Here is a 26,612-nt window from a genome sequence, read left to right on the forward strand (position 1 = left end):
TTGTCACTAAACACACCGGCAACCAGGTCCTGCCACTGCCCGCTGGGATCTTATTCCATACCTTGTGAGTTGGCCTGCTGGGCTCTCACTGCCTTTTTTCTAAAAGGATGTTGTGACTTTATCACCTTTGGGGAGGAGGGGGTTCAAAACCCCATGTAGTCAATCTGTCAGGAGCAGTGGGGCAACACCCCGGGAGTGTGGGTCCTTTTGCAGGTGCAATGCTTATATCAGGAACATACTGCTTTTTAGTTGGTAAAAGACAGAAGTTTTTCTTTGACTGCCAGAGGGATTCTGTGTTGTCAATTCACCAACATTGTTTCCAGAAACCACTCCTCTGACTCCAAACCTTGTTGGGGCTTAGCAGTCACTCCTGCTGAGACCTTTAACTTGCTAATCAAGACTTCATTACACACTTAAAACTTTGGACGTCAGAGGAAGTTTCCTAACATTTTGGGAACCCACATAATTAAACATTTCGTTACTGGTTTCACATTTTTGCCAGTCAGTAGGAGGAATGGCCTCAGGCTTCTCACTCGAAGAATCACTTTCCCTTTTGTTCTCTCTCTCTCTTTTTTTAAAAATAAATTTATTTATTTATTTTTGGCTACGTTGGGTCTTCATTGCTGCATGCGGGCTTTCTCTAGTTGCAGGGAGCAGGGGCTACTCTTTGTTGAGGCTTCTCATTGCAGCGGCTTCTCTTGTCGCAGAGCACGGGCTCTAGGCACCTGGGCTTCAGTAGCTGTGGCACGTGAACTCAGTAGTTGTGGCTCATGGGCTCTAGAGCGCAGGCTCAGTAGTTGTGGTGCACGGGCTTAGTTGCTCCGCGGTATGTGGGATCTTTCCGGACCAGGGCTTGAACCCATGTCCCCCACATTGGCAGGCGGATTCTTAACCGCCACCAGAGAAGTCCCCCTTTTGTTCTCTCTTCACTGCAGTTCTTGCCCCAAACCCTTAGTTGCTTTTTACAGAAACTCAGGCCAAGGGGTTTAACACAGGCCCTTCAGGAATTCCGCAGTAGCTGGAAGCTCAGGGGATCCAGGGGTGGGGAGGGGGGAGGGGCAACACAGGCAGGCAACCCCACCCCCACCAGAAAGCACAGTTTTGAACTTACTTTCAGTTTTCCGTGGCCGGTTATTGACAGAATAGATAGGACTGTGGGAAGACCCCCTACTCCTCTGCAGGGCCAGTCTACTCTCTCCTAACCTGGCCTCACAACCCCCTAGTGGGAGGCCCCTCCCCTGCCACCCTCCGCCTCCCCTCACTCGTGAAAGGACAACCTGAAACAAAAGAGGCCGGATGACTGAGTTGCAAGGTACCGGTTTGTTGAGGAGCCCCTTCTAGGTTGCAGTGAAGAGGTTTTATATTCCACAGCTCTTTTCTAAGGAGGGCGGACAGAACGGCCACATGGGTCAGAACCCAGAGGCGATGGGAAACTGTCTCAGGACACAGGGACTTATGCCTATCAGGGGACATAGGAAACATAGGGAGGGAGGTAGCCCAGTGGCAGCTCTGTGTAGACCTCCAGTCCTGTGCCGAGAGGATCAAAGGGCATTCAGCCCTGAAGACTCAGGGAAGGCTGGTGTGGACGAAAAATGTCTTCTGCCATATCAGTTGACACAGGATGTTGTGGTCATCAAGCCATTGGCCAATGGGGCTGCCCCCAATGATGCGCTGTGAGGGAATTCAGGATGGAAAAGAACAGGATACTGGCCCTAGATAGCTAAGGTGCATATCAAAGGAATGATTTCATTGAGCCCAGACTCTTGCATACATAGAAAAGCACTAAATTCATTAACTTGAGATGTCCGCTTCTCTTTAATAACAGTAAGCTTTTGATGTTCTGACTACCTGGTTTTTGTTGCAAAGACTGCTATGTATCCTGGCTCCTCCCTCACCTCTTTGGAGCTGTCCCTCAGAGGTAACTGAGAGGCTGCCTCCTGGGCTTAAGTCCTCAGAAAGTTCGCTGAATAAAGCATAATTCTCAACTTATAGGTTGTGCAGTTTTTTTCAGTTGATGTTGGGTTCAAGCCTTTGTGTCTGTGGATACATGCAAGGTCGGGAGCGTGCCACCGCCAAGCTATTACCCAACAAAGTGACAGAGCCCCTTGTGCTGGGTCTGGAACTGGGACAAAATCTCCTGCCAGGCAGTCCCTGAGCCCTCAACTGAAACCGCCAGATGTGGATGACTGACTTGAGATAAAAACCCATGACAATGAGACAGGCACTTTTCTTCCTATAAAAATGACCCTTGTTCTAAAAAAAAAAAAATCACATAAATACGAGTTGCGTGCTAATTATTTGTGATTACATAACACATTTAAGAGAATGTCATTTCGACTTAGTTGAAATAATTTGTGGAAGTAATACATGCTTACTGTAGAGAAATCAGAAAGACACAAAAAGAAGAAAATCCAAATCTTCCACAATCCCAACACTCTGTACATGTTACAGTGCCTCGCACACATAGCTGTTAATAAACATTTGTGAAATGAATACATAAATACACACATGCTCTTGGGGGTAAGTAAGCATTATCCCTGCTTGCTTGTCCTTGTTGAATAGGCTTCCATACTTCCCCCATGTGTCATCCACATATATATTTTTTTAAATGAAAGCATATCATATACTCTCTTTTATAACCTGCCTTTTACTAAAAGATAAATATGAACATCTTTCTACATCAATAGTCACTTCAGTAACAATTTTTAATGTCTGAATAGTGTTCCATTGTATGGCTACACTAGAATATACTGAAGCTTATTGTTATATCTTTAGATTTTTTTATGTATAAAGATTTGATAAATACATCTATCACTAAATGTCATGCGCATCCTGAATTAGTTCCTTAAAATAAATCTCTTAAAATGGAATTGTTGTGGTAAATGATTTCGCTCAGGCCTTTGATATGTATCGGCTGCCAAACTGTCCTCCAGAAAAGTTACAAGGTCAACAGTTTTGTGCAATGGAGGGCATTCCCATTTCTAAAAAAAGAGACTCTGCCAGTTTATTCTTCCCAGAGCAAATGAACAAATGAGTAAACACCCCTTAAAGCTTGATCTTTAATCCTGGGTTAGGAGCTGGCAAGGCGAAGGAAAGGTTGGTCTGGTCCTCTTCTTGATCTGCAAGAGAGGAAGCATGGAACCACAGAAGAACCAGCTCAGGGGAACCTCCCTCACTCCCTTTCTGTTCTCTCTTTTCTGAGGGGGCCCATCTTTTGTCCACAGCAGGGTTCTTGCTGAGGCTCTGGAGGCTTTAAATATCACAAACTTCTTCTAGGCCTTTTTTTAGGGGAAATTCACAAACTATAATACAATGAACCTTTTTATTTAATTAATTAATTTATTTGGCCACACCTTGTGGCATGCGGGATCTTAGTTCCCTGACCAGGGATCGAACCTGTGCCCCCTACAGTGGAAGCGCGGAGGCCTAACCACTGGACCACCAGGGAATTCCCTCAGTGAGCCATTTTAAAGTGCACAATTCAGCAGCATTTAGTGTATTCTTAATGTTATAAAACTAGTTTTATAACTTCTCTCTAGTTTCAAAACTTTCAATACCCCAGAAAAACACCCTGTCATTAGTTACTCCTCATTCCCCTCTCCTGTCACCCCTTGGTAATCATTAATCTGCTTTCCATCTTTATGGATTTGCCTATTCAGATACATCATATAAATGGAATCATACAATATATGACCTTTTGTGTCTGGCTTCTTTCACTTACTGTATGTTTTCAAGGTTCATCCAAGTTTTAGCGTGTATCATACTTTGTTCTTTTTATGGCTGAATACTATTCCATTGTATGCATATACCACAATTTGCTTATCCATTCATCAGTTGATGCCATTTGGATTCTTTCCACCTTTTGACAACTATGAGTAATGCTGCTCTAAACATTCCTGTACAAGTCTCTGTGTGGCATATGTTTTCATTTCTTTTGGGTATATACCTAGGAGTGGAATTGCTGGATCATATGGTAATTCTGTGTTTAACTTTTTGGGAACTTGACAAATGGTTTTCCACAGCAGCTGCACCATTTCTACTTTCCCATCAGCAATGCACAAGGGTTTCAATTTCTCCACACAAGTTGTTTCTCGCCAACAACTTGTTATTTTCAGTTTTTTGGATTTAAGTCATTCTAGTGAGTGTGAAATGCTATCTTATTGTAGTTTTGATTTTCATTCCTTAGTGACCAATGATGTTGAACGTCTTTTCATGCACATACTGGCTATTTATATATCTTCTTTGGAGAAATGTCAAGTCATTTGATCATTTGAAAATTGGATTGTCTTCTTCTTGAGTTTTTAAAGAGTTCTTTATATATTCTGGATATTAAACCCTCATCAGATGTATGATTTGCTAATATTTTCTCTCATTCTGTAGATTGTCTAGTCACATTCTTGATAATGTCCTTTGATGTGCAAAAGTTTTGAATTTTTATGAAGTCCAATTTTTCTTTTTTTCTTTTATTGCTCACACATTACTGTTCAAATCTAAGAATCCCATTGCCAAATCCAAGGTCATGAAGATTTACCCCTATGTTTTTTTTAAATTATTTTTTATTTTTTTAATAAATTTATTTATTTTATTTATTTATTTTTAGCTGTGTTGGGTCTTTGTTGCTGCGTGCAGGCTTTCTCTAGTTGCTGCGAGTGGGGGCTGCTCTTTGTTGCGGTGCACGGGCTTCTCATTGCAGTGGCTTCTCTTGTTGCAGAGCACAGGCTCTAGGCACATGGGCTTCAGTAGTTGTGGCATGTGGGCTCAGTAGTTGTGGCTCGCAGGCTCTAGAGCACAGGCTCGGTAGTTGTAGCGCACGGGCTTAGTTGCTCTGCAGCATGTGGGATCTTGAACCCATGTCCCCTGCAATGGCAGGCGTATTCTTAACCACTGCGCCACCAGGGAAGCCCTACCCCTATGTTTTATTCTAAGAGTTTTATAGTTTTAGCTCTTATATTTAGATTGTTGGTCCATTTTGAGTTAATTTTTCTTTTGTTTGTTTGTTTGGCCACTCTGGCGGCTTGTAGGATCTTAGTTCCCCCACCAGGGATTGAACCTGGGCCAAGGCAGTGAAAGTGCTGAGTCCTAACCTCTGAACTGCCAGGGAATTCCCTTGAGTTAATTTTTGTATAGGAAGTGAGGTAGGGGTTCAACTTCACTCTTTTGCACTTGGTTATCCAGTTGTCCTGACACCATTTGTTGATGAGACTGTTCTTTTCCCATTGAGTGATTTTGGCACTCTGTCAAGAATCAATTGACCATAGATATTTGGGTTTATTACTCAATTCTAGTCCATGGGTCCATATATGTATCCTTACACTACTGCCACATTGTTTTGATTATGGCAACTTTGTAATAAGTTTTAAAATCAGGAAGTATGAGTCTTTCATCTTTGTTTTTCTTTTTAAATATTGTTTCGGCTATTCAGGACCTCTTGCAATTCCATATGAATTTGAGGATTGGTTTCTGCAGAAAAGGCCATCAGAATTTTGATGGAGATTACATTGAATCTGTAGGTCACTTGGGGGAGTAGTGCCATCTTAACAATATTAAGTCTCCCAATCCATGAACATAGGATATCTTTCCATTTATTTAGGTCTTTAATTTCTTTCAGCAATGTTTTGTAGTTTTCAGTGTACAAGTGTTTCATCTTGTACACACATGCACACACACACAGAGAACTCTCTGATATCTCTTCTTATAAGGATACTAATCCTATTGGATCAGGGCCCCACTATTTTTTTTTTGAATTTTATTTTATTTATTTTTTTATACAGCAGGTTCTTATTAGTTATCCATTTTATACATATTAGTGTATATATGTCAATTCCAATCTCCCAATTCATCACACCACCCGCCCCCCCCAACCACCACTTTCTGCCATTGGCGTCCATACGTTTGTTCTCTACATCCATGTCTCTATTTCTGCCCTGCAAACTGGTTCATCTGTACCACTTTTCTAGGTTCCACATATATGCGTTAATATACGACATTTGTTTTTCTCTTTCTGACTTACTTCACTCTGTATGACAGTCTCTAGATCCATCCACGTCTCTACAAATAACCCAAATTCGTTCCTTTTTTATGGTTGAGTAATATTCCGTTGTATATATGTACCACATCTTCTTTATCCATTCGTCTGTCGATGGGCATTTAGGTTGCTTCCATGGCCTGGCTATTGTAAATAGTGCTGCAATGTGTCTTTTTGAATTATGGTTTTCTCTGGATATATGCCCAGTAGTGGGATTGCTGGGTCATATGGTAATTCTATTTTTAGGTTTTTAAGGAACCTCCATACTGTTCTCCATAGTGGCTGCATCAATTTACGTTCCCATCAACAGTGCAAGATGCTTCCCTTTTCTCCACACCCTCTCTAGCATTGGTTGTTTGTAGATTTTCTGATGATGCCATTCTAACTGGTGTGAGGTGATACCTCATTGTAGTTTTGATTTGCATTTCTCTAACAATTAGTGATGTTGAGCAGCTTTTCATTTGCTTCTTGGCCATCTGTATGTCTTCTTTGGAGAAATATCTATTGAGGTCTTCTTCCCATTTTTAGATTGGGTTGTTTGTTTTTTTAATATTGAGTTGCATGAGCTGTTTATATATTTTGGAGATTAACCCTTTGTCCGTTGATTCATTTGCAAATATTTTCTCCCATTCTGAGGGTTGTCTTTTCGTCTTGTTTGTAGTTTCCTTTGCTTTGCAAAAGCTTTTAAGTTTCATTAGGTCCCATTTGGTTATTTTTGTTTTTATTTCCATTACTCTAGGAGGTGGATCAAAAAAGATCTTGCTGTGATTTACGTCAAAGAGTGTTCTTCCTATGTTTTCCTCTAAGAGTTTTATAGTGTCCAGTCTTACATTTAGGTCTCTAATCCATTTTTTTTTCTTTTTAATAAATTTATTTATTTATTTTTGGCTGTGTTGGGTCTTTGTTGCTGTGCACAAGCTTTCTTTAGTTGCGGTGAGAGGGGGCTATTCTTCGTTGTGGTGCACGGGCTTCTCATTGTCGTGGCTTCTCTTGTTGCAGAGCACAGGCTCTAGGCATGTGGGCTTCAGTAGTTGTGGCATGTAGGCTCAGTAGTTGTGGCTTGCGGGATCTAGAGCTCAGGCTCAGTAGTTGTGATGCACGGGCTTAGTTGCTCCGCGGCATGTGGGATCTTCCTGGAGCAGGGCTCGAACCCGTGTCCCCTGCATTGGCAGGTGGATTCTTAACCACTGCGCCACCAGGGAAGCCCTCTAATCCATTTTGAGTTTATTTTTGTGTATGGTGCTAGGGAGTGTTCTAATTTCATTCTTTTACATGTAGGTGTCCAGTTTTCCCAGCACCACTTTTTGAAGAGACTGTCTTTTCTCCATTGTATATCCTTGTCTCCTTTGTCATAGATTAGTTGACCATAGGTACGTGGGTTTATCTCTGGACTTTCTATCCTGTTCCATTGATCTATATTTCTGTTTTTGTGCCAGTACCATATTGTGTTGATTACTGTAGCTTTGTAGTATAGTCTGAAGTCAGGGAGTCTGATTCCTCCAGCTCCGTTTTTTTCCCTCAAGACTGCTTTGGCTATTCGGGGTCTTTTGTGTCTCCATATAAATTTTAAGATTTTTGTTCTACTTCTGTAAAAAATGCTATTGGTAATTTGATAGGGATTGCATTGAATCTGTAGATTGCTTTGGGTAGTATAGTCATTTTCACAATGTTGATTCTTCCAATCCAAGAACATGGTATATCTCTCCATCTGTTGGTATCATCTTTAATTTCTTTCATCAGTGTCTTATAGTTTTCTGCATACAGGTCTTTTGTCTCCCTAGGTAGGTTTATTCCTAGGTATTTTATTCTTTTTGTTGCAGTGGTAAATGGGAGTGTTTCCTTAATTTCTCCTTCAGATTTTTCATCATTAGTGTATAGGAATGCAAGAGATTTCTGTGCATTAATTTTGTATCCTGCAACTTTACCAAATTCATTGATTAGCTCTAGTAGTTTTCTGGTGGCATCTTTAGGAATCTCTATGTATAGTATCGTCATCTGCAAACGGTGACAGTTTTACTTCTTCTTTTCCAATTTGTATTCCTTTTATTTCTTTTTCTTCTCTGATTGCCATGGCTAGGAGTTCTAAAACTATGTTGAATAATAGTGGTGAGAGTGGACATCCTTGTCTTGTTCCTGATCTTAGAGAAAACATTTTCAGTTTTTCACCATTGAGAATGATGTTTGCTGTGGGTTTGTTGTATATGGCCTTTATTATGTTGAGGTAGGTTCCCTCTATGCCCACTTTCTGGAGAGTTTTTTTTATCATAAATGGGTGTTGAATTTGTCAAAAGCTTTTTCTGCATCTATTGAGATGATCATATGATTTTTCTTCTTCAATTTGTTAATATGGTGTATCACATTGATTGATTTGCGTATATTGAGGAATCCTTGCATCCCTGGGATAAATCCCACATGATCATGATGTATGATCCTTTTAATGTGTTTTTGGATTCTGTTTGCTAGTATTTTGTTGAGGATTTTTGCATCAATATTCGTCGGTGATATTAGTCTGTAATTTTCTTTTTTTGTAGTATCTTTGTCTGGTTTTGGTAACAGGGTGATGCTGGCCTCATAGAATGAGTTTGGGAGTGTTCCTTCCTCTGCAGTTTTTTGGAAGAGTTTGAGAAGGATGGGTGTTAGCTCTTCTCTAAATGATAGAATTCACTTGTGAAGGCATCTGGTCCTGGACTTTTGTTTGTTGCAAGATTTTTAATCACAGTTTCAATTTCATTACTTGTGATTGATCTGTTCATATTTTCTATTTCTTCCTGGTTCAGTCTTGGAAGGTTGTGCTTTTCTAAGAATTTGTCCATTTCTTCCAGGTTGTACATTTTATTTGCATAGAGTTGCTTGTAGTAATATCTCATGATTCTTTGTGTTTCTGCACTGTCAGTTGTTACTTCTCCTTTTTCATTTCTAATTCTGGTGATTTGAGTCTTCTCCTTTTTTTTCTTAATGAGTCTGGCTAGTGCTTTATCAATTTTGTTTATCTTCTCAAAGAACCAGCTTTTAGTTGTATTGATCTTTGCTATTGTTTCCTTCATTTCTTTTTCATTTATTTCTGCTCTGATATTTATGATTTCTTTCCTTCTACTAACTTTGGATTTTGTTTGTTCTTCTTTCTCTAGTTCCCTTAGATGTAAGGTTAGATTGTTTATTTGAGATTTTTTTTGTTTCCTGAGGTAGACTTGTATTGCTATAAACTTCCCTCTTAGAACTGCTTTTGCTGCATACCATAGGTTTTGGATTGTCGTGTTTTCATTGTCATTTGTCTCTAGGTATTTTTTGATTTCCTCTTTGATTTCTTCAGTGATCTCTTGGTTATTTAGTAACGTATTGTTTAGCCTCCATGTGTTTGTGTTTTTTACGGTTTTTTCCCCTGTAACTGATTTCTAATCTCATAGTGTTGTGGTCAGAAAAGATGCTTGATATGATTTCAGTTTTCTTAAATTTACTGAGGCTTGATTTGTGAACCAAGATGTGATCTATCCTGCAGAATATTCTGCTTGCACTTGAGAAGAAAGTGGTATCTGCTGTTTTTGGATGGAATGTCCTATAAATATCAATTAAATCTGTCTGGTCTATTGTGTCATTTAAAGCTTGTGGCCCTTATTAATTTTCTGTATGGATGATCTGTCCATTGGTGAATGTGAGGTGTTAAAGTCCCCCACTATTATTGTGTTACTGTTGATTTCCTCTTGTATAGCTGTTAGCAGTTGCCTTATGTATTGAGGTGTTCCTATGTTGGGTGCATATATATTTATAATTGTTTTATCTTCTTGGATTGATCCCTTGATCATTATGTAGTGTCCTTCCAACATTCTTTATTTTAAAGTCTATTTTATCTGATATGAGTATTCCTACTCCAACTTTCTTTTGATTTCCATTTGCACGGAATATCTTTTTCCATCCCCTCACTTTCAGTCTGTATGTGTCCCTAGGTCCCTGGGTCTCTTGTAGACAGCATATATATGAGTATTGTTTTCGTAACCATTCAGTGAGCCTGTGTCTTTTGGTTGGAGCATTTAATTCATTCAAGTTTAAGGTAATTATCGATATGTATGTTCCTATTACCATTTTCTTAATTGTTATGGGTTTGTTTTTGTAGGTCCTTTTCTTCTCTTGTGTTTCCCACTTAGAGAAGTTCCTTTAGCATTTGTTGTAGAGCTGGTTTGGTGGTGCTGAATTCTTTAGCTTTTACTTGTCTGTAAAGCTTTTGATTTCTCCGTTGAATCTGAATGAGATCCTTGCTGGGTAGAGTAATCTTGGTTTTAGGTTCTTCCCTTTCATCACTTTAAATATATCATGCCAGTCCCTTCTGGCTTGTAGAGTTTGTGCTGAGAAATCAGCTGTTAACCTTATGGGAGTTCCCTTGTATGTTATTTGTAGTTTTTCCCTTGTTGCTTTCAATAATTTTTCTTTGTCTTTAATTTTTGTCAATTTGATTACTATGTGTCTCGGCGTGTTTCTCCTCGGGTTTATCCTGCCTGGGACTCTCTGCGCTTCCTGGTCTTGGGTGGCTATTTCCTTTCCCATATTAGGGAAGTTTTCGACTATAATCTCTTCAAATATTTTCTTGGGTCCTTTCTCTCTCTCTTCTCCTCCTGGGACCCCTATAATGCAAATGTTGTTGCATTTAATGTTGTCCCAGGGGTCTCTTAGGCTGTCTTCATTTCTTTTCATTCTTTTTTCTTTATTCTGTTCCACAGCAATGAATTCCACCATTCTGTCTTCCAGGTCACTTATCCGTTCTTCTGCCTCAGTTATTCTGCTATTGATTCCTTCTAGTGTATTTTTCATTTCAGTTATTGTGTTGTTTATCTCTGTTTGTTCTTTAATTCTTCTAGGTCTTTGTTAAACATTTCTTGCATCTTCTTGATCTTTGCCTCCATTCTTTTTCCAAGGTCCTGTATCATCTTCACTATCATTATTCTGAATTCTTTTTCTGGAAGGTTGCCTATCTCCACTTCATTTAGTTGTTTTTCTGGGGTTTTATTTTGTCCCTTCATCTGGTACATAGCCCTCTGCCTTTTCATCTTGTCTGTCTCTCTGTGAATGTGCTTTTTGTTCCACAGGCTGCAGGATTGTAGTTCTTCTTGCTTCTGCTGTTTACCCTCTGGTGGATGAGGCTATCTAAAAGGCTTGTGCAAGTTTCCTGATGGGAGGGGCTGGTGGTGGGTAGAGTTGGGTGTTGCTCTGGTGGGCAGAGCTCAGTAAAACTTTAATCTGCTTGTCTGCTGGTGGGTGGGACTGGGTTCCTTCCCTGTTGGTTGTTTGGCCTGAGGCGACCCAGCACTGGAGCCTACAGGCTCTTTGGTGGGGCAAATGGTGGACTCCGGGAGGGCCCACTCCAAGGAGTACTTCCCAGAACTTCTGCTGCCAGTGTCCTTGTCCTCAGGGTGAGCCACAGCCACCCACCCCGCCGCCCCCGCCTCTGCAGGAGACCCTCCAACCCTAGCAGGTAGGTATGGTTCAGTTTCCTATGGGGTCACTGCTCCTTCCCCTGGGTCCCGATGCGCACACTACTTTGTGGGTGCCCTCCAAGAGTGGAGTCTCTGTTTCCACCAGTCCTGTCAAAGTCCTGCAATCAAATCCCGCTAGCCTTCAAAGTCTGATTCTCTAGGAATTCCTCCTCCCATTGCCGGACCCCCAGGTTGAGAAGCCTGATGTGGGGCTCAGAACCTTCACTCCAGTGGGTGGACTTCTGTGGTATAAGTGTTCTCCAGTTTGCGAGTCACCCACCCAGCAGTTATGGGATTTGATTTTATTGTGATTGCACCCCTCCTACCACCTCATTGTGGCTTCTCCTTTGTCTTTGGATGTGGGGTATCTTTTTTGGTGAGTTCCAGTGTCTTCCTGTCGATGACTGTTCAGCAGTTAGTTGTGATACTGGTGCTCCCTCAAGAGGGAGTGAGCACGCACCCTTCTACTCCGCCATCTTGAACCAGTCTCCGCAGGGCCCCACTCTTATTTAATCTTAATTACTTTCTTAGATGCTTCCTCTCTAAATACAGCCACACTGAACGTTAGAGCTTCAACACATGAATTTGGGGGAGGTGCAACATTCAGTCCATAAAAGATGCTATTGTAATTATATATTAGAACTATTCTCTTAATTTCCTTTTGAGATTTTCCTTCAGCCTTTTAAAATTAATGCCTACCCCAGTGGAGCCACTGTTGCCAGTTTCCTATGTATCCTCTTCCCTGCTTCTTTTCTGTCTCTGTCTCATAATCTTTGTATTATCTGCAACTTGTTTTTCTTCCACTTGATTCACTGGCAACTGCTAAATATTTATTGAGTGTCTATAATGTGTTTAGCAGTGTGTTAAGCAGTATGGGAAGTATAAAGAAGTACGACAAGTTTCCTGCCCTTACAGATTTTCAATCTAGTTGAAGAGACAAGACATGTACAAAATAATTAGGGAATAGTTTATAAGCATATGTAATCAAGTTCTCAACTGTGTGGCTTATGCCCTAGGATGTAAATAAACTGTCTAAGAGTCTGTCACAGCAGTATCCCCAGCCCCGAGATCAGTATAGGAGGAATAGAATATGAGCTCAATAAATGAATGTTGGATGAATTTAACACTGTCCGTCTTTGGAATCTCACCTGGCAGAGGCTAGCCCTCCCATTCATCTTGGAAGATGATCCCTAGGGAACTCTGTTCTGCAAAGGGGCACTTAGCACCTATCTGAAAACCTTGGGGCTCTCTAACTGGTTCAGGTTACAGCCTAGTGGTAGGCTCACAGACATAGCACACATCTCTCAGCAAGTGTTCTGGTGTCTTTCTAAAATAAGTTCTTACATAAATAGATCCTTGTTAAGTTCCACCGAGTAAACTGAGAAGAGGAGTATGAAGGAAGAGGGAAGAAAGCATGGCCTAGGCATGGGGGGAAATGTCCCAGAAACTTCCAAACTGACAGCCAGGAAGTGGTGCCAGAGGCTTTGGATTCCAGGCAAGAAGCTGGTGCCCAAGGAAAGGTTATTGATCTAGTCCTTTAAAACATGATTTTTTTCTCCGATTCCAAGATCAAGGTAGAAAACTTGAAAAACAAATCACAGTAAAAGAAGAAAGTAAGCTATCTATAAACCATGACTCAGAGATAACCATTGTTTGCATGAAAAACATTGCATGTAATTTTACTTGAGCTTAACAGAAGGAAAAGAAACCAAACTTCAGATAAATATTTCTTCAAAGTGAGATATTATTTCTTAAAAGGAGTCTTCTAAGATTAAAGAATTAAGAGACATTTTAAGAGGCTGGGGTTATTACAGAAGTTCTCAAGCTGGGGTGATTTTGCCTCCACCCCCAGGACATTTTGGCAATGTCTAGAGACGTTTTTGGTTGTCACAGCTTGGTGTGGGGTTGCTGCTGGGGTACAGTGTAGGGGTGCTGCTAAACATTCTACAATACACAGGACAGTCTGCCACAGCAAAGAATCATCTAGCCCCAGATGTCAGCAGTGCCGTGAGAAACCCTGGGTTACAGCAGAGTTGTGGTGGGTTTAAGCAGCACATTTTTTTTTTTAATATTTATTTGTTTTATTATTTATTTATTTTGGCTGCATCGGGTCTTAGTTGCGGCATGCGGACTTCTTAGTTGTGGCATGAGAACTCTTAGTTGCAGCATGCATGCGGGATCTAGTTCCCTGACTTAGGGATCACACCCGGGTCCCCTGCATTGGGAGCGCAGAGTCTTACCCACTGGACCGCCAGGGAAGTCCCTTAAGCAGTACATATTTTTAAAGAGCCTAAGTTTGTTTTCAGTTAGTAAGGCATAGTCAGCTTTCTCAGGGATCAGTGGAGTAAGCAGTTGTGAGCATGGCCTCCAGCCAGGTGGTCTGAGTTTGAACCCTGACTCTGCCACTTACTGGCAAAGTGACCTCGGGCAACCTCTTTGGGCCTCAGTTTCCTCATCTGCAAAACTGTGGTAATGTTACACCTACCTCATGCAGCTGTAGTGAGGGCTGAATGAGCTAATATAAGCAAAGTGCTTGGAACAGTGTCTAGTTTATGCTAAGCTCCACAGAATTATTATTATTATTATATTAATATCTTAAACCAAACTAGAAACACAACTTAAGCTTACTTTTAGGTTAATTCTCCTAAGGAATTTAGTAGAAAAAAATAGACATATAAGTATTCTTTTCTAATGGAACCCTTAAGAAAAATAAACAAAATGAGTGCAGCCAGGGGCCACTTATAAATCTAAGGAGTATACACATACATGAATTCAGAGGTTCAGCAAGTCTTTCCTGCTTTCTGGAATTACTTGATCAATGGCAGGTGACTTATTGCTTCAGAAAACACTTTTTTCCCCCTTTAGATTAAAAAGTTTGAATACATTCTCATAGTTCAAAACTCAAAACAAAATACCAGTAAAACGTCACACAGTCTCTCTCACTGCTGTCCTCCCCACTCTCCCGTAGGTAACCACTTTAATTCATTTCTGATGTATCAGTCCAGTGTTTCTCTACGAAAGCAAATGCAAATGCTATGTATTCTTATTTAGCTCCCCACGTTTTTCCATTCAGCAATCTATCTTGGCTATCTATCTATCTTTCCATATTACAATCTATCTTTCCATGTTAGCACACAAGGAGCTGCTTCATCCTCTTTTAAGGTGATATAGTATTCCATTATGAAGATGACCCACACTTTGCTTATAAATGTTTTGTAATTATTAATAATTGTTAACAAATTGTCCTCCATGTAGGGTTGTGTCATGTTAGACTCCCACTGGCAATGTCTGAATATGCTTATTTTCCTCCAGGCATCACAGTAGTTTTCAGACAATTAACCATTCAAAATCGTACCACACTGGCAGGTATTACTGGGAGGTAGAAGTGGGAAACAAGACTGAATGGACGTTGGGGGTTTGTCAAGGCTGTCTTCCTGGGAACAGGCAGAATCAGCCATTAGTTCAGGGTGGATTCTGGGCAATTGGGTAATATATGAAGGGCAAACAGGTTGCACTGGTCCTGGGAGAATCCCGTATTTAATGCTGACAGTAAGACCCAGTAAAATTGCTGTTTTTATGGACTATGAGTTCTATAATTTGAATAATAGATCTCTTCTCCATAATTTTAATGTTTCTTTTATAGAAGCCTTTGGTCTAATTTCGATACTGAAACAGATCTGATCCTCTTAAAACTTATTCAGTAAAAAGATGAAGTACTTGGGAGACCACTATGTTTCATTTTCTTTCAGTTTGTAGGTATAACTTAGCCAATAATTTAATCTTAGTATTTCTGGATTCTTTTTAAGTTTTACCCCCACCAAAACCCAAAATACATTATTTTCTCCCTTATTTTCAACAACTATAAAAACATCATTGCAATGTCAATTTCATAGATGCTATGGGTCTCAACTGTCAAGTGCTGTAGAAATTCTAAGATAAAATATTTGAGAATTGCATTCCTTAACATAGCTAATAAAATTTTTTATTAAAAAAATTCATACCACATAGTTTACTTCATATTTACATCTTGACTTTCTCATTCAGCTTCTGTTTTTCTTGGAGTTTCTAATTGTGTTTCTTTTTTCTTGTTGGTTACATGAGATATTTATCTTCATCTCCTTGACAGCAAGCTGCAGGAGATTTAAATGCTTCTATGAAGGAGTCGTAGACATTCTACTATACCTCACTAAAGGGCTCAGTTTCCCTAAAACCCTGGACCCCAAATATCTATACCTCAACATACCCCAGTTTGCCAGGTATCCCATTTTTCCAAAATTTCGTTCCTCCAAGACCTCAGTTCCGCCAGTTCCACCAGATACTCATTGCTCTCAATATTCTAACTTCAGTGTAACCTTTTTTTTTTTTTTTCCAGTGTTCTCCTTTCGAGACTACAGGCCATCCCAGCACCTACCTCCTACACAGTGTGCTTTTGCCCAGCTCAATTGCTCTGGTGTGGCCATAAGACACTCCCTTATCCTGCTTCCTCTCCAGGAAGTGCCTGCCTAGCTAGGCCATGGTTATTCAGCTTTGGTTGAACTCCACAGGTGCTGAACAAGGCCAAGTATGGTCCAATATGGATAAACCGCTTAGGGCCTCAGATCCATGTGAACCTGGCCAGTGCCCCACTCCTGGAGCAAGTGATGCGCCAAGAGGGCAAGTACCCGGTACGGAACGACATGGAACTGTGGAAGGAGCACCGGGACCAGCAGGGCCTGACCTATGGGCCCTTCACCACGTGAGCTGGGGCCTGAGGGACCGGAACAGGCCCCCAGGGGGCCAGGCCCAAGGACAGTGGCACTGGGCAGCCAGTGGATAATGGGCAGGGTAGGATCTCCCTGTGTCCTCTGAGCCTGAAACTCGTCTAGAAAGTGGTGGTTGGGTTGAGCTGAAGCCCATGGACCATTCATTGGCTTTTCCACTAATGTATCGTATGACTATGAACAAATGAATAATTTCCCCTTCCTTGGACTTATGTTTCTCATGTGTAAAATGGGAAGCTTGGATTAGAGTATCTCCAAGATATCTCTAAGACCTTTCAAGCTCCATTATTCTATATTATGGTTGAAAACATACCAACTCAAATCGTAATGGGACATATTTACTTGTAGTTGAAAAAAACATCATCACCATACTAGTTGGGAGGGCTCAATTTAATTTAAAAAATATTTTCCAAGTTATGTATTATATGCTTGTTGTTGGTTATAACTTTCATGGATGCTCTCCACTCACAGAGATAGATGTAGGTTTTAGCCTTAAAGTTATACCTAGAAAAGTTAAGATTATTTTGGCAGTGACAAACTGAAAGATGGGCTGAGTATATTATATATGCATTTATCAATTAAGGTAAATGATTGAGAATCATTGGTGATTCCCAGTGCCACAGCTTGCAATTGGATATATTACAGGCTTCTTTTTACTATAGTATGTTAAAAGAGCTCCAAAAACAATGAATGGCTTTTTATTTTCCCTAGTTGCTTGACATCCATGTTTTTAAAGTCATTTTTTAAGGGATTAAAGTTGATCCTGGTGGTGGAAGTAGTAGCAGCAACACTGATGATAACTAAGTATGTGTTTAGAACATGCCAGGCATCAGGCTAGTCTCTTTACATTTATTATTTCATTTTATCTTCACAACAAACCCATGAAGTAGATAGTATTATTATCCCCATTTTATAGATGAAGAAACTGAGGCCTATAAGGGTTTTTGCACCACTTGCCAGAAGTGACACAACTAGTGAGTAGTGGAATAGACCTCTCTGATTCTGGAATGCAAGGACCTACTGCCATGACATGTTTGGAAAGGAAACGGACTGGTTGGAAGGTTCATTTTATCTGTCTTTGATGCGTATACATTCACTCTGTCATTGCATGTCTTTCCTTCTTTATTCCTGGTTCCTTCACAGGTGGGTGGTTTCAGAGCTTAATTTGTGGGCCCTTTTTTCAAGGTTCTGGGAAGAGAATAGAGAATGTTCTTCAAGAGCTCTTTAACCTGATGTCTGACCCTGAGGGCAAGATTTGTGTCTCAGGTATGCTCTACAATATTTGAGACCCAAATCTTGCCAAGGGAGTAAATCCTGGAAGTTAATTTTTTATGGTGACAGATGGTAACTAGTCTTATTGGGGTGATCATCTCGCAATGTATACAGATATCAAATCATTATATTGTACACCTGAAACCAATATAATGTTATATGTCAATTATACCTCAATAATAATAGTAAAAAACATTTGGGTCTCAGTTTTTCACAGGTCAGGCCACCATTGGACTTGATTGTTCAGATTTAGAACTGGAGCTAAACATGATATATACCCCTTTGTGATCTATTTACAACTGTTTACTCTAAAGCCAGTTTCCTAAATATGTTATACCATATATGTCTTTAAAAGCTATTTTGCTAACCTGTGATAAGCTTTTTTGTTTTAACATATATATTTTTAAAATCTCATTTTTTGAATGAGCATCGTTTCCCCAAGAAATATTTTTAACAACCACAGAAAGTTTCCGACTTAAGTCCTGCAAATCTGATTCCTCCTGTTGGGAGAGTTTTACTCTTGGAGAAGCACCTAAAACCTGAAGTTCCAATAAATAGGTCTATTCTGGTTTTTATTTCCTTTCCAACAACACCTTTAGTTTATCTTTTTTTTTCATAAATTTATTTTATTTTATTTATTTTTGGCTGTGTTGGGTCTTTGTTGCTGCACGCGGGCTTTCTCTAGTTGCAGCGAGCGGGGCTACTCTTGTTGCGGTGCGCAGGCTTCTCATTGTGGTGGCTTCTCTTGTTGTGGAGCACGGGCTCTAGGCTCGCGGGCTCAGTAGTTGTGGCGCTTGGGCTTAGTTGCTCCACGGCATGTGGGATCTTCCCAGACCAGGGATCTAACCCGTGTCCCCTGCATTGGCAGGTGGATTCTTAACCACTGCACCACCAGGGAAGTCCCTAGTTTATCTTTTTGCAGGTTTTCCCCAATATAATAAAGAAAACTCCTGGGGTTTGAGGTTCATTTATTTATTTATTTAGCTTGTTTTTTGAGGTTCATTTAAATAAAAATATATTTTAAAAATTTATTGAAGTGTAGTTGACTTATACTTCAAAATAAAAAACCTGATTTTTGCTTTCAGACTTTTAAAATGTTTTTCTTTTTAAAATACCTTATTGGTTTTTAAAATTCAAAAGTAGTACTTATTGGAAAAATTCCATCCCATCCTCCTAAGTAATTCTGATCAGTAGTTTGGTGTGTATTCTTCTTCCCTACTTTGTGTTGAAACATGCAAATATGCATGTGGATATGTAGGATTTCCTCTCTTCCTCTTAAAATTGTACCATATTATACTTATTACTCTGCAACTGGCTTTTAAAAAATTGACCCATACCCAGGTTGCTTAGGAAAGGTAACAGGTTTGGGGGACAGCTGAGGGTGGCAGCAGCCCCTGAATATTAAGCTCCTGTATGGGAAGTATGTTTCCACCCACATGAACATCCCTGCCTACCCAGGGTGAGGACCAAACCACCTACTGGATGGCTATGGCAAGAGAGCCTGGAGATCAGCCTGGTAGCTCTCTCTGTCCCCTTGGCCTACGGAGCTAAGCAGAGCACAAAGGTCCAGAATCTGAGCACCCCAAGAACCCTAATTTGCTCCTCTTTTATTCCTCATCCTCCACACAGAGGGACTGGAACCACCATAGCTCCGTAGTTCATTTCACGTACAGAAGATTCTGGAGTTGTATCATCCTAAGATAATCACAGTAAACATTCATTAAGCATTCACCATTTGCCAGGCACTGATCTGAGCACATTAATTATCCTGCTAAGATAGGCACTCTTATTATTCCCATTTTACAGAAGGGGAAACCGAGGCACAGAGGAGTTAAGTCACCTGCCTAAGGTCACTCAGCCAGTCATCATCTGACCTGTGATTTGACCCTAGACAGACTGATTCCAGATGCCCACCTTAACTACTTCCTTTATGCTGTTAGTGAGATTCTGAAGTTTTGTGATTCGAAGATTCTGTTATTTGAAAGTTTGTGATTCTTTAATTCTAGGTCTAGGAGTCTGAGATTTTCCTCGAGTCCATAGGGGTCTCAGGGTGGGAAGATACCATCTAATCCAATCCCCACCAGACACTTACATTGGTGTCTCTCCTCCATTCTCTACAGGGAAGGACAGCAGTGGTACCGGCTCCGCCAGGCTCTGAACCAGCGGTTGCTGAAGCCAGCTGAGGCTGCGCTCTACACAGATGCTCTGAATGAGGTGATCGAGGACTTCATGACTCGACTGAACCAGCAGCTGTCAGAGAGCGCCTCGGGGGACCATGTGCCCGACATCGCTCACCATTTCTACTTCTTTGCCTTGGAAGGTACCCTTGTGGGGAGAGGGGCTGGGTGGGCGTGAGTTGGGTAGGTTGTGCTCTCCTCCTCGAAGCCCCCTGGACTCTGTGTGCCGTGGCCCTGCCTCCTGTGACGGCCCCTGTGCACCGCCAGCTGTTTGCTACGTCCTGTTTGAGAAACGTATTGGCTGCCTGGAGCGCTCCATCCCCCAGGACACCAAGACCTTCGTCAGATCTGTCGGGCTCATGTTCCAGAACTCACTGTACGCCACCTTCCTCCCCAAGTGGACTCGGTCCCTGCTGCCCTTCTGGAGGCGGTATCTGGATGGCTGGAACACCATCTTCTCTTTTGGTGAGGAGTCCAGGGAAAGAAGTTGGGGCGTGGGTCCCAGGGCCTGTGCGGTAACAGCCCCCCTCAGGACCCTCTCCCGGGATCTTCTCTCTTGGTCCTTGGGAGAGCAGGACTTTTGACCTCATCCTCCCCTGTTCTCCATTGTCCTCACAGGGAAGAAGCTGATTGATCAGAAATTAGAGGAGATAGAGGCCCAACTTCAGACAGGGGGCCCAGAGAAGGCCCAGATATCTGGTTACCTGCACTTCCTGCTGACCAGCGGACAGCTCAGTCCTCGTGACGCCGAGGGCAGCCTGCCCGAGCTGCTCATGGCTGGAGTAGACACGGTGCGTGAGAGGGGCAGGCGAGGAGACTAGGGCCTCCCAGCTCCCATCCTGAGCCGATTCCCCACCCTACCCCACCTGAGCCTGACCTTCGTCAGGTACCCGCTTCTCTTTCCGTAACGTGGATGTAGAGCTGGAAGGAAAACAGGGGTGTCATTCAGCCTGGTGGAGGTGGGCAGGGCGTGGTCCTTGTGTAAGAGGGATTCCCTCGCCCCCTGGAGCCTCTCTCAGACAGCTGGGAAGTTTCATGTCGCATCTAACCCACTCCCTCGTGCTGTCAGCTAAGCACAGAGTTGAAGAGCTTGCCCACAGCACCTTCTGAGTAGGACGTCTTTCCTGTCCTTTCGTCACGTTGGATTTCTCTGTCACGGTCTTCTCTGCTGTTACGGTGCGGTTCTCCATCATATTGGTCCTTAGCCCACTGTGAAGTCACGTGGAGCGTGGAGGGAGAGCCCCATGAACCCCTGAGTCTAATCCTGCCACACTCATGGCAAATTGATTTTTCTCCCACATTTTGCACGCATGCACTCACACACCCTCCCACCACCTTAACTGGCCTCTTTCTTAGAAATCTTTCCTCACTTCATCTCTTACTCTACCTCCCAGACATCCAACACGCTGACGTGGGCCCTGTACCATCTTTCAAAGAACCCAGAGATCCAGGCGGCCCTGCATGAGGAAGTGGTGGGCGTGGTGCCTGCTGGGCAGGTGCCCCAGCACAAGGACTTTGCCCACATGCCCCTCCTCAAAGCTGTGCTTAAGGAGACCCTGCGGTAGGATGCTGTCCCCGGGAGCAAGGGTCTGTGTGTGGACGAGGACTCAGAGACAGGACTGGGAGTGGGGGCTGGTGGGCTGTGGCCAGGGCCAGGGATGAGATGGGAAGAGGGGCCTGGGGGACCAGAGGGGTGTGGCCGAGGGGGTGGGCACTCTGCCCCTCCCTGGATCCAGAGGCAGATCTGCACTTTCTTTTACCTGCAGCCTCTATCCTGTGGTCCCCGTGAACTCCCGGGTCATCACGGACAAGGAAATTGAAGTTGGTGGCTTCCTCTTCCCCAAGAATGTGAGTAGGGCTAGAGAGCCAGGGTTCCCAGGGGGACCCTGCAGCCCTCTGCTGATGTGCTACCCATTCTTTGTCTGCAGACCCAGTTTGTGTTCTGCCACTATGTGGTGTCCCGGGACCCTTGCGTCTTCCCTGAGCCGGACAGCTTCCAGCCCCAACGTTGGCTGAGGAAGAACCAGCCTGATGCCCTCAGGGCCCAACACCCATTTGGCTCTGTGCCCTTTGGTTACGGGGTTCGGGCTTGCCTGGGCCGCAGGATTGCAGAGCTGGAGATGCAGCTGCTGCTGACAAGGGTGAGTGGGGAGAGACAGGAGGGCTGTGCGGGCCAGGGGTGCTGAAGGAGGTGTGAGGCACGGGGTGGGAGCATGCGGAGGAGGGCGGTGGATGGAGGTCACAGACTCTAATCGCCCATGTGCCTTTTACTTCCCAGCTGATCCAGCAGTACGAGGTGGCCCTGGCCCCTGAGACGGGGGAGGTGACAAGTGTGGCTCGAATCGTGCTCGTTCCCAATAAGAAGGTGGGCCTGCGTTTCCTGCAGAGACAGAGCTGAGCCCCCTTCCCACCCTCCCTGGCACATGAAGAAGGAGAGGAAGGGGCTGCCAGGTGCCAGAGGTTGGAGAAACTCAGTGTACTTCCTGTAGAACCCTGAGCTTTTGCCACTTTCATCATTTTGAGCATCTCCCTCTCACATAAAAAGCCACCTCCATGGCACATTGCTAACCTTGGGGAAAATATAGAATAAAGGGGTTTTTATTCATAATTGGAGACCTTTGTGATTCTTTTTGACAACCCAGCATCTGAACCTCTTTCTGTGTTTGGGGAACACCCTCTCCCCACTTAGGAAACCTGGTGGGAGGCAGAACTGCCTCCCTTCGTGGAAGCTGAGAATGCCGTATGCTTTCCCAGACCTCACAGAGAAGCCTTAGCTTCACCTGGCATTGGCTGAGGCCCTGCCCAAGTAGAAGCTGCAGAGCCATTCCCCAGGCACTGAGAGGACACCCTCTTTTGAATAGAAAGTGCTTAGATACAGACAGTGACATGCTATAAAAATGGTCGGAAGGGCTCTAGGCCAGGCCTACAGGAGTGACCCTAGGGACACCACTGGGGGGCTGATCAGTCTGGAAAGCCCCGTGTTGGCCACACTCAGGAGGATGAGAGTTGGGAAGCTCTCACTACAACTATTGGTCCCAGAGCTACTCCATGTCTCCCAGGTCTATGCTGACTAAAGAAAAAAAGAAAAGATGCCCCCTCCTCCCAACTACCCCTGACAACAGAAAGAACAGGAGCAGCAGAGGGTGGTCTCTGTCTTACGACCACCTTCCAAATCTCTCACATACAACTGAGAGGTGGAGCCTAAGTCCCACCTGGAACTCTAGCTTCAAGAGAGTCTGGGGATTGTAGTTTTTAACTTTCCAGCCTCTTCAGTACAGGAAGCCAACAAGAAGGAAAGTGGGTTGGCATCGAGATCCAGTGTACCACAACACCAGCTTGAAAAGTCAACAAATCCCAGCCTCAAGGAGGCCCAGCCCCAGTGGGAAATTTCTGCTGAGTCATAGAAAACTAAAGTAGAATTTCTTCTGTCTGTGGGGATTTGAGTTTGAGCCTATTAAAAAAATCATTGCCCTGATTAAAATCCTTCCATGGCTCCCCTCAGTCCTGAGGCAAAGTCCTAAGTGGCTTAGAAGACTCGTGTTCTGGCTCCCTGCCCTCCACACTCCCCTATCCCCCCTCCACCCTTCCACAGCTGAGCCCACATTCCTTGTATTTCCCTGAGCACGTTATGCTCTTCCCGGCCTCAATACTTTGTACTTAATGTCTGCTGTCCTTGGAACACCCTCTTCACCATCTGGCCTGTCGTCTCACAGAACTTGCTCTTCCTCAAGACTCAGCTCAAATGTCACCGCCTCTGCAAAGCCTTCCCTGACCTCTCTGGGTGAGCGCGAGCACTTCCTCTCGTGCTCTCCCCTGTCCCCTAGAACCGAGCACTCAGCCTGTTCACCGTGTCGTAGGCCCTCTCCCCAGCCAGCTGGGAACCCCCCGGAGGGCATAATCCCAATGTCTAACTCTGTGTCTAGCACAGAGTTAATGAAGGTAATGCATACATGTTTGTTGAATGAGACTGGAATAGGAGGAAGGGAAGGGAAGGAGAGGGGGAAGATACAGAGCTTTCCATATTGAGAAGAGAAACCTGGAGAGAATTGGGCACGATGCCTGATTATAAGGCCACGGCTCTCGAACCCACCTGTGCAGGGGTTCACTGTAAGAGCTCTTTATAAATGTAGAGGACGGGGGCTGGGCACCAAGGGTGCTAGGATGTCTGTCACAGAGTCAACCAGGGCAGACTGCTGCCTTTCCCAGCGTGCTGCTCCTCAGACCACCAAGGGTCAGCTGCCCAAGCCATGTGAATGCCTCAGTGCTGGCACGTTGGGTGGCGGGAAGTCTGTGTGATGTGGCTTGGGATTGAGGTTTTGTAGAGCTGTCCAAGAGTGTCAGTGTCCATGGTCTGCAGCTCAGTTTATGAATTTATAGGCTAATCTCACATCAAAATCTGTGAAGATCTTGTATATCCATAGGCTAGAATATTATTCAGCCATAAAAAATGAATGAAGTACTGAGTCATGCTACATCATGGATGAACCTTGAAAGCATTATGTTCATGAAGGAAACCAGACACAAAAGACCACATCTTGTATGATTCCACTGACATGAAATGTCCGGAATAGGCAAACCCACAGAGACAGAAAGTAAGTTAGTGGTTGACGGGAGAATGGGGAGTGATTTTCAATGGATATGCAGTTTCTTTGGGATGACAAGTGTGTTCTGGAATTAGTGGTGATGGTTGCACAACTTTGTGAATATACTAAATACCACTGAATTATACACACTGAAAGAGTGAATTTTATGGTATGTGAGTTATATCTCAATTTTAAAAACCTATGAAGATCAGTTCGGTAAGATTATTGTAGAAATAGCTGCCAATGGAAGCCATACCTCCAGAGGCGCCACAGGAAATTGTGAAGCAGCAGTGCCCTGCTGTGCATCTGCAGGGCCTAAAATCCAGTCTCTAATCAGAAATCAGCAATGCAGAACCGAAACAAGAGCTCAGAGGACTGGTGAAGTAATGATGTCCTTGTGAGGATTAATCAAAGAGCAGGCTATATCCCCTTACGTTTTGATGAGGTGTAGCCACAACCTCAGAGGCTCCCCACCAAAAGTGGCAAGCGGCAAGTTGTGTTCTAAAAGATATAAGAGCCGAAGAGCTATTAACGCAGCTATGAAACCTTGCCCAGAGGTTGCTACTGGAAAGCCCACAGACACAGCTCTGGGAAGAAAAGAGTCAAAGACTCCTACTCAAAACAGAGAAAAGGGACTTCCCTGGTGGCGCAGTGGATAAGAATCCGCCTGCCAATGCAGGGGACACAGGTTCGAGCCCTGGCTCGGGAGGATCCCACATGCCGCGGAGCAACTAAGCCCGTGCGCCACAACTACTGAGCCTGTGCTCTAGAGCCCGCGAGCCACAACTACTGAAGCCCGTGCACCTAGAGCCTGTGCGCCTAGAGCCCGTGCTCCGCAACAGAAGCCACCGCAATGAGAAGCCCGTGCACCGCAACGAAGAGTAGCTCCCGCTCACCGCAACTAGAGAAAGCCCGTGCGCAGCAACGAAGAATCAACACAACCAAAAATAAAATAAATTAAATAAATTGATTTAAAAAAAAACCAGAGAAAAACAAAATACAGCATGGTCAAAGAGGTTTTCTCTTTATACCTGAGGTTCCTTAAAAAAAATTTTAAGATATTTATTGAAATATACCTACAGAAAAACGAATATGCCATAAGTATACAGGCAGTTCTTCTGCTTATCTTGGGAGTTGAAAATGGCCTCTGTCAGTTTATTTTCCATCACATTGCCTGGACAAGACATTTAATGTAAATGGAAAAAATTACTTTCTTTGGCAATGATTCATTCAAATACATGTAATAGCTATAGGACACAATATTGTAAATCAACTATGCTTTAATTTTTTTAAAAAAACCCAAGGTTTAGAAAACACACACACAGATAGCTGCAGGATGGATGTGATGTAATACGTGGGCTCTTTCCCTTGCAACCTTCTCTCTGGAGAGTGAAAGCATCAGCCCTTGTTTGAGGGTTGGCCCAAAGGCCATCAGTGGCCAGTGATGGGGTGCATTTCCAGGGTCTAGGGGCTCAGGAACTCTGGACTGCCCCCGTAAATCACAGTGCAGGGATGTCACAGTGAGGCTCCTTAATAACCCACCTGACTGTATAAGGAAAGAAGAATAGGATTTAGGATAATCGCAGAAGAGTAGACATTAATTCAGTACAGCAGCTACATCTTTCACTGAAAAGAATGTGTACATCTTGTTACTCCTAATTCCAGCTAATTTGAATTTGTTGGCCAAATTAGGATCCATGTTTCTGGGTACAACTTTGAGAAAACAGCTTGCCTTCTTAAACACTATGCAGCTCCCCTGGGAATAAAAATAGAGTATCCAGTGTTTTCTGGCTATCCACATGCTCATGTTCTATAGAATTTTTAGCCCTGAATGTATTTTGGCTTGGTAATATCAGTTTATTTTCAGGTCATTATTTATGACTCCACTTTTTTTCCCCAAACTTAATCACTAGTTTTATTTATGTTTTTCATCATTTGGTTTTTCTTTCTTTTTTTTTTTTACAACTTTATTGGAGTATAATTGCTTTACAATGGTGTGTTAGTTTCTGCTGTATAACAAAGTGAATCCCCTATACGTATACATAACCTCATATCCCCTCCCTCTTGCGTCTCCCTCCCACCCTCCCTATCCCACCCCTCTAGGTGGTCACAAAGCACCAAGCTGATCTCCCTTGTGGTGAAGGGAGATCTTCCCTGGTGGTGAAGATCTCCCCTGTGGTGAAGCTGATCTTCCCTGGTGGTGAAGATAGCTTCCCACCAGCTATCTATTTTACATTTGGTAGTGTATATATGTCAATGCAACTCTCTCACTTCATCCCATCTTACCCTTCCCCCTCCCCGTGTCCTCAAGTCCATTCTCTACATCTGCATCT

The 26,612-nt window shown here is 43.1% G+C and overlaps 1 protein-coding gene across 1 annotated transcript in view; it reads left to right on the forward strand.

The window, feature by feature from the left end:
• Window positions 1–22,304, forward strand: part of LOC133089153 (sterol 26-hydroxylase, mitochondrial) — a 44,529-nt gene extending 22,225 nt beyond the window's left edge. The window contains exons 2-9 of the mRNA XM_061187442.1: window positions 16,032–16,222; window positions 19,640–19,839; window positions 19,964–20,161; window positions 20,315–20,487; window positions 21,091–21,257; window positions 21,463–21,544; window positions 21,625–21,837; window positions 21,975–22,304. Of these exons, the coding sequence (XP_061043425.1) occupies window positions 16,032–16,222; window positions 19,640–19,839; window positions 19,964–20,161; window positions 20,315–20,487; window positions 21,091–21,257; window positions 21,463–21,544; window positions 21,625–21,837; window positions 21,975–22,094 (1,344 nt within the window). The 3' untranslated portion in view covers window positions 22,095–22,304. The remainder of the gene's footprint in view (window positions 1–16,031; window positions 16,223–19,639; window positions 19,840–19,963; window positions 20,162–20,314; window positions 20,488–21,090; window positions 21,258–21,462; window positions 21,545–21,624; window positions 21,838–21,974) is intronic.
• The last annotated feature ends 4,308 nt before the right edge of the window (window positions 22,305–26,612 follow it).

The sequence above is a fragment of the Eubalaena glacialis genome, chromosome 1, assembly GCF_028564815.1.
Source record: "Eubalaena glacialis isolate mEubGla1 chromosome 1, mEubGla1.1.hap2.+ XY, whole genome shotgun sequence".
In the NCBI taxonomy this organism is placed as follows: domain Eukaryota; kingdom Metazoa; phylum Chordata; class Mammalia; order Artiodactyla; family Balaenidae; genus Eubalaena; species Eubalaena glacialis.